The 7,935-nt window shown below is 34.5% G+C and overlaps 1 protein-coding gene across 2 annotated transcripts in view; it reads right to left on the bottom strand.

Annotated features, from left to right (window-relative positions):
* Positions 1-741: 741 nt before the first annotated feature.
* The window catches only part of lats2 (large tumor suppressor kinase 2), a 58,994-nt gene continuing 51,800 nt past the window's right edge, over positions 742-7,935 (bottom strand). For both annotated transcript variants that reach the window (XM_059964212.1, XM_059964213.1), the window contains exons 8-9: positions 5,374-5,480; positions 742-5,025 (exon numbers count right to left, since the gene is read on the bottom strand). In XM_059964212.1, coding sequence (XP_059820195.1) covers positions 4,528-5,025; positions 5,374-5,480 — 605 coding nt within the window. In that variant the 3' untranslated portion in view covers positions 742-4,527. The remainder of the gene's footprint in view (positions 5,026-5,373; positions 5,481-7,935) is intronic.

The following is a 7,935-nucleotide window of genomic DNA, read 5'->3' as shown; positions in this document are numbered from 1 at the left end:
GCGGCAGTGGTGGAAGAGGATACAATAGGGTCTTTTAAGAGCCTCTTAGACAGATACATGGAGCTTAGAAAAATAAAGAATGAGGTGACAAGGAAATTCTAGGCAGTCTCTAGAGTAGGTTACATGATTGGCACAACATTGTGGGCCGAAGGGCCAATAATGTGCTGTAAATTTCTATGTTCAAAAGGAAATTTAACATAATGTACCAAAATGTGCCTCCATTGTTGAAAGGTCAAAAGCCAAAGGTAATGATTCCAAGTAATTTATAGGGTTAGAGAGAAACTAAGGAGTTTTTTTTTTAACCTAAAGAGCAATGGGGATCTTGTACACATCAGGTGATAGTGGGAAAAAACAGCATTTAAAATGTTTTTGCATTAACACTTAAATACAGTATTACTTACAATGACATTTAAAGTGAGATTAGCTTGGATTGCTTTTGAAATTCTGTTTTGGACACATATGTATGTATGAATGATTGAATGCAATGACTACAAGTACTGTGAAATAATTTCCCCTCCAAATTACAAATTGCCTCTTGTGACAAGGGCACAGAAAACAGTATTCTTCCCCCCCCCCCCACTTTTAAAAAACACTTTTGAAATTTTGCCAAAATGACGATCCAAAATGCACCCATTTTATACAAATAGTTATATTTGAAATCCTGAGGGAAAACTCAGGATATGGATGTTACAACTAACATTATAAGATCAATAACACTGGATAAGCAAGAGACTGTAAAAGGACAATAGATCTCCTTTTATACACAACTGTCAACAAGTACTTACAAAAGAGGTAATATTTTAATATGGTCTAATAAATACCATATACTTTTTATTTTAGAGAAGGTTGTGTTCTATGAGAATTACAATGACATTTACTGATTTTATCTCCATATTGCATAGACACTCCAAGTTTTTTTTTCCAAAAAAATAGAACTTGATACATTATATAGTCAAATAAGCTAAATTATAACCAGTTGTCCAAATCATAATTGGATATACTTTAGACAATAAATACTTGGCATATTAGGGACAAATATAATCAGAATTAGCTATCAGCATTGAACCTCACTGCATTCTAAGTTGACACAGGATGTTTTCTGAATAATGAATCTCTTTGTCTGTATCTCTTGTTCCTTTTCTCCATATATCCAACATACATACCAAAGTTAATCCTATTGTACATCTTGAACTCTTATTTGCAGCCATTTCCTTAGTTCCCCTTTACAAAATACTCAATTCTACCTTCAAATTTCTAATATCACCAGTATTACCCTCTTTAACACAAAACAGGAAAACAAATTGCACTGTTAATTGTGTTACACAAGCCTAAAAAGATGTATGTTTAAATCTTGGTATATGCTGATAGAGATAATCTCAGCTATGGCAGCAAGGCAGTACCACAACTGCATGTGTTTGTTTGCTCAGGCAGTCAGAAATATATCTACTCCTGTTCATGCATTAGGATACCAGAAAAATGAGCTGTGACATCAGCCTCCTAAAAGTAAAACTTGTTTTTCAGGCTCCCACAAAAAGTCACCCTTTGGGTAATAAGATGTAACATCAACACCACTTGCAGAATAATACATAAACATTTGTTGATATTATCTAAAGGTAGTAGAAAAGAGTTCAGGCAGGTGGGACTCGTCAGCCTTGGACAGCAGCCCACCTAGGAGAAGGAAAATTCTTGATTTTAAACCTTTGCTGCCTTGTGGCCATACCCACCCATGGGAAAGTCTTCGGGAGTAAACCCCAAGGAAGAAATCCGGAGCCCGGATCCCTAAGGCAATTTGATGTTGTTTACAACTTCACTCTGGCAACCTCTGCGACAGCACTGGTGTCAAGCTGTACCGGCGTTTGCCCCTCCCTTGGACTACATCAGTGACATGGAGAGGGGGAACCTGCTGCATGGGCAACAGCTGGTTCTTCAAATCTTCCCACCCAGGCAGGACACAGTCCACAAGAGGCGCAAACCCATGATCCCCAGGATCGATGGCTACCTACTAGAAAAGAATACAAAAATCTGGGGAAGAAAAATATTCTTTAGGAGATAAAATGTCAAGGATATCCAAATGGAATATAATCAAGCAGACTGAATAGCCAAGATGACTTCCAAATGTAGATGATATTTTAGAAGTTTAGACACAAAAATGCAACTAAATTCTGTGCAATCATTTATGAATTGCTGAGCAATATTAACACAAAATGCTTACCAGATGTTATTCCATTATCATTACATTATCTGCTGCATTAGCTATTTTGTCTTCAATCAAGGCTATTCACATTGGCTTGTGAGTAGTTGCTATCTTTGATTTTTACCTTTAGAAATGAGAGGACATTTAATCCAGGATCTTAAAAAAAATCCATCTGTAATAAGACTATTGGGGTAGAGTCTGGTCACCAAATCTGAACCTAATAGGACCTGGCTCTGTCAGATTTGGATGTGTGTATTGCTAAAATATTCTATTTCAGATCCACTCCCGTTCAGTACTTTAACCAGGTCAGGATAATATGTTTTTTTTTCTTTGAGATGATCACAAGTCAGATTGGGTCAGATGAGAGGAAAAAAGATCTATAAATACTTGGCCAGTTCAGAATTGGCTGTGGTTAGGTCGGGTTTTAAGTTTTGCGTCATTTCCACTTTGACATTTGTCCTAGTATGTAGAGGCCTACACAGTAAGACACAATAACAAAATATATATTTTCATAATCATTCTGGTAGCTGCTGAGAAAAACAAAGTTTTCTGTACTTGTCCCACACAAAATGACAATATGTGAACTTAGTGAATTATTATCTGCAGAACTTAATAGAAAAGATTTTGATGATGTTTGATAGCATTATACTGTTATGTTTTCAACCTCCATTAAAAGTTTTATGTACAGATAGTTGACTGATTGGCCAAAAAGTATTTATTAAATTGTTGGCATTACTGTGGTGAACTGTATGTAAATTTATGTTCCAGCCAGCTAACGGAACCCAACCAGTGTACAGCCATACTCTGGCATTTTATTTTCATGTATTGAGACACATCAACAACTTCAGGTGAGACGAATATTGAAAGTGTAAGACTGGACCAAAATTCCAGTCCCATACTAAAGTCTAATTTATACTACATTACTAAAGCTTGTACAGATTCCATTAAAACTTGATTATGTTCAAATTGGTTTTGATAGAAGGGTCTTACAATGCAAGAAAAGTTGCTAATTTTGATGTTTATCAATATAATAGTGAAATAGGTGCAACTAAAATAGTTATTGCTTTGGGGAACACAATCATACATATATGGAAAAGCTTACTCTTTATAAATAGTTATATCATTTATACATCTCTGCTGCTTGCAACTTTATGAAACAGTAATCAACAGAAATAGTACTTTGTCAATAATTTTACATTCAGACAATATATTTATTTCTGGACCATAGTCATTTCACATTAATTGAAACAGAAACATTCTGTGTCCATATCATTTTTTGTAAAAAAAAAGCTTAAGTGGCACTCTGTAATATTAATCTTTTAAGGTCTGATGTCACATAGAAAAAAAACATAAGAAATGGAGAACATGTAAAAGGCTTGATTATAAACTGTTTTAAAGAGACTGAGATACAAGGAGCTGTTTTTTAATTACTGTAAATGAATTGATTCACACAGGACCTGCCTGTGTTTTACACATATTTCCTAAAATTAGTTTAACCCAAAAGTTGAAATTAATATTCATGTTTGAGTTGCACTCCAAGGCATTTCAAAGCATTATGCAATTATCAACTCACTATCACTTTTTATATTGAAAAATACTTTGAATATATCATAAAAGATTGAAAGCAGCATTGGTGTTATCCAAACACTGCTATAAAAAGCTGCAGCAAAAAAAACACAAACTTCTGGAAGTAGGCTAAGAAGCATCAGTGAAAGGAAAGGAATTGTCAAGGTTTTGGATTGAGATCCTTTTATCATTCCACAATTACTGTCTCTGCATAGATGCTGCTTGGTTCGCTAAGTTTCTCCAGCAAGTTTCTTTTTGGTGTTATCCAATTTGCTCTAGAGCTTTCAATATAGATTATAAAATTAACAAAATGTTTATTATGGTATTGCAATATTAATGAATGTATGTATGTGTATGTATGTGTATATGTATATATATATATATATATATATATATATATATATATATATATACACACACATATATAAAACATTGATTTACATATTATTGCACATAACCATTTTTCAAAACTTTTCAGCCTTCCGTATATTTTGGAAATCCTGTTTATATATTCTAAATCTATCTAGAGTTTATTCCCTATTATCTAGTTCTATTTTCTTCTATAAAATTAGTGTTAATACTAAATATAATATTTTTAAATATTTAGCAGCAGGAGCCAATCATCCCTAAGGGGCATAATATGCCACTGACAAAGTAAGTGCTATCTGTTTTAAGCCACAGATGTCAGGTAAAATTCCTGTTTGAATTCTGGGACAACAACAACAACAAAAAAAATCACAATTAATAGAAAATGTTACATTTTGTTTCTAAACATATACCGGCTGATAGCTTTCACCATGGTTGACAGATTCACTCTGGCCCAAATCCGGCTGACTTTCTTTGGGTTCATTATTTTCTAAGGGTTTTGGATACCGGAAAGGATAACCATGGTCATCAAAGAACCGTCGGAAAGTGAACTCATAAAATGCATGTTCAGGATGCTTGTTACCACCAATTGGACTAGTTAATGTGTCAGAGGTTTTGGTGCTGTCACTGCTGTCATTCCACAAATTCTCCTCTTCTATTGGATCAAAGTTTGAGGTGTCCATGGGATGGCTAATCTTTGGAACATAGGGTGCTGGCTGTCTGCGGATGTCTTTAGAAAAATCAATGGAGGTAAAGAAAGGATGAGCCTTAATTTCATCTGCTCCGTTTCCACCAAGTCTGTCACTGGCTCCACAACAAAGCTTTGTGATGAGATCTCTTGCTTCAGGACTAAGTTTTACTTGTGGTGGAATGTACAGTGTACTCTCCCAATTTATTACCTGTAAAAGAAAGTTTAAAAAAGGCACAGGATTAGCTTGGCTTCAAATATTAATTAATTGTTTACTTTTAAGACAAAATACCAATTCTAAGCTTTGTTTTGCAAATACATTTATTGAGAGCAATCAGAAACAAAAATTCAGGTGATGGACTTAGGAACAGAAGTATGCCACTTAGTCCCTGAACTTGTTCCATAAATCATAATTGTTCTCTGTCCTAGCTCTGTGTGCCTGGCTTTCCATATTTCTTTAAAACCTTTTGGTTAACAAAAATCTCTCACCCTCTTAACATTAACAATTAACCCCGTATCAATTGTCATTTGCTTTAGAACTTTACAAACTTATAATTACCTTAATTTGAGTTTCTGCAGGTGTTGGAGCAAGAAAAGGAGGCTGTCCCACTAACATCTCAAAGAGTATAACTCCTACACTCCACCAGTCACAGAGTTGTGTATATCCTGAAAGAGAGAAACCATTGTTTAAGTTGATTCTCAAATACAAGTAAAACCTAAAAAGTCTCCTGAGATTGAAATATTTTTGATCAAATATGCCCAAATTGACATAGGATGGTAGGACTGTACACAATGTTTCTGGGCAGCAAATTCTATGTAAGCAAAACTCGTTAGGATAGCAATAATTATATTCATTCATTTTCTTATAATTTACCTTTGCCTAATTAATTTCTCTGTATAAAAAATTAAAATATATAGGCCCTATATCATCTTGGATGTCCCTAGAAGTTAAATCAATAATCTAAAATATTAAAAATAGATTTGTTTCATAACCTCAAGATCAGGAAAGAAAATATGATTAAGGAAGAATATTATTTAATTCTTTATTATGCTAATTTGGAAATATATTGTCAGATCTTCATTGCTACAGTTTTTGAATATCTAAATATTTCAAAATTCATTCAGAAAAGTTTTTCATTTTTGTACACAAAGATGACTTTCATTCCGAAATAAAAACAAAATGCTGGAAATACTTAGCAGGTCAGTTTTTTGCTTTTCATACATTTTGTTCTGCCTCAAGAATTCCTCATCATTTTTCATAGATCATTTTATTCTCTTTCTCACTTGGTCCGTGTATAGAGATGTCATGTAACACTGATCAGATTTTGTTCAAAGCTGTACGGAGCCCTTAAACAGTTAACTGGTTAATCATGTTGATCTAGAAATTTATTGGGGCATGGAACAATCCTTTGACGGGTAAGGGCATTATGAGAGAGTAAACGCTTTTTCCTTAGTCACCTGCCACTGTAGATTATACTGCCTTTCACCTGCTGAGGCTTGTGGAGGAGGAATGTGAGGGGAAAGAAAGAATGTGTGTAGGGGGAGAGTGGTGTTATTGAGGTTGCTGGTGTAACGCAGGTTAATTAAACAAAGATGTAATGTTAGAAAGCTCCATCTGCAGAGGGATGAAAACGAGGGTTTACCAATTTGAAAAAAAAAGCACTATGTGAGACGGGGCGTGGCTGACAGGACAGACAAGGAGAGAAACACAGCAAAAGTTAGAAGCTGAAGACTTGAAATGTTAAGAGTGAAATTAACAGTGAGTATCTCTACCCTACTAACTTGAAAGCCTCAGAGTGAAACCCCTGGAGGAGAGACAATAGCGATAGAAGATTATTGAAGCTACGGTGATCACACACAGCAGCATTAACGAGGCAATACTGGCAGAGATGATAGTCCAAGATCCCTACCGTGTAGTTGGGAATTAGTTCTGTAAGATCATACCAAGGGATTTAGTCAAGTTTTTGTACAAGTTTGTGAATTGACTTGCTGTGGATGATAAGCCATTTCAATCCAATGAACCAAGAAAGAAGATGCTGAGCTACCCAAGATGAAGAATCAGCGCAGGGACAAAATGTGTATTGACACAGAGAATTTAATATGGCTGGATGTATAAATTATTTTCATTCGAAGAATCTGAATTTGGTTTTCTGCCAAAAACTGATTATTTTTGCAAAGACTTTGATAAGTTACTGAATGAGATTTACTTTGTCTAAAAGTTGTGATGTTGGAGAATTGTGAAAGGAGTTAAACTGTATATATAATTTTTGAATTTGAATTTAAATTTTTAGTTGTACTGCCTGGAACTGAAACTGAAGTTAACTATAATACTTAAGAGTATGAATTATATTTGGTTTTCTAACTAACTAGGGATAAATAAAAAGGAATGTTTAGTCTGTAAACTTTTAGATAGGGAATAACACCAGATCTAATTAGTTAGAGAGATCAGAGTAATAAAGGAATCTCACTGATTCTAATTAAAAAGGAATTTGTTTTGGTTTGGTTTCTAAGATTTGGAACCTAAAGAGAATGGTGGAATTTTGAATTGTTCTTGCTCATGTAAATATTTTGTACATATTGTTTTTTTTTCCTTATAAACAAACCTTATTTACAGAAGTATGTGGTTTCTATTCACAGTCTCCTTCCTTTAGTTAGAATCTTCTAATGACCTTCTAGCACCTGGAGTAATTTGATTTTCTCAAAGGGTGTGGCAACTTGTCACACATGATAAGACTGGTGCTATGCAGGTATTACATTTAGGTTTGAAAAATGGGGTTATAACCTCAGAGCAGATGAAGAGGTAATTGTGTCTGTCTCACAAGTAAGTATTTGACTTGAAGTGGATCTATTTGAAGTTGATTTCCAAAGCTGAACGTTACACTTGGACGGAGTCTCTTTAGGTCATGATAAAGCAAAACGCATTGATGTCATCATCAATGCTGTGCAACAGAGACACATAGGACCAAGAATGAAAACCACTGACCTCACACTGGACAAACAGTATTGTGCAGCACATATAAAAATAATTTCCATGTTATTATATACCAGTTCGCAAGGCTGTATCTGCATATCGTATTGTATGCAGTTATGGAAACTGTTTACTGAAGGAATTTTGCAGGTA

The sequence above is a fragment of the Hypanus sabinus genome, chromosome 3 (assembly GCF_030144855.1).
Source record: "Hypanus sabinus isolate sHypSab1 chromosome 3, sHypSab1.hap1, whole genome shotgun sequence".
In the NCBI taxonomy this organism is placed as follows: domain Eukaryota; kingdom Metazoa; phylum Chordata; class Chondrichthyes; order Myliobatiformes; family Dasyatidae; genus Hypanus; species Hypanus sabinus.
The sequence above is the reverse complement of the archived record's forward strand: the minus strand, read 5'-3'. Positions and strand labels throughout refer to the sequence as shown.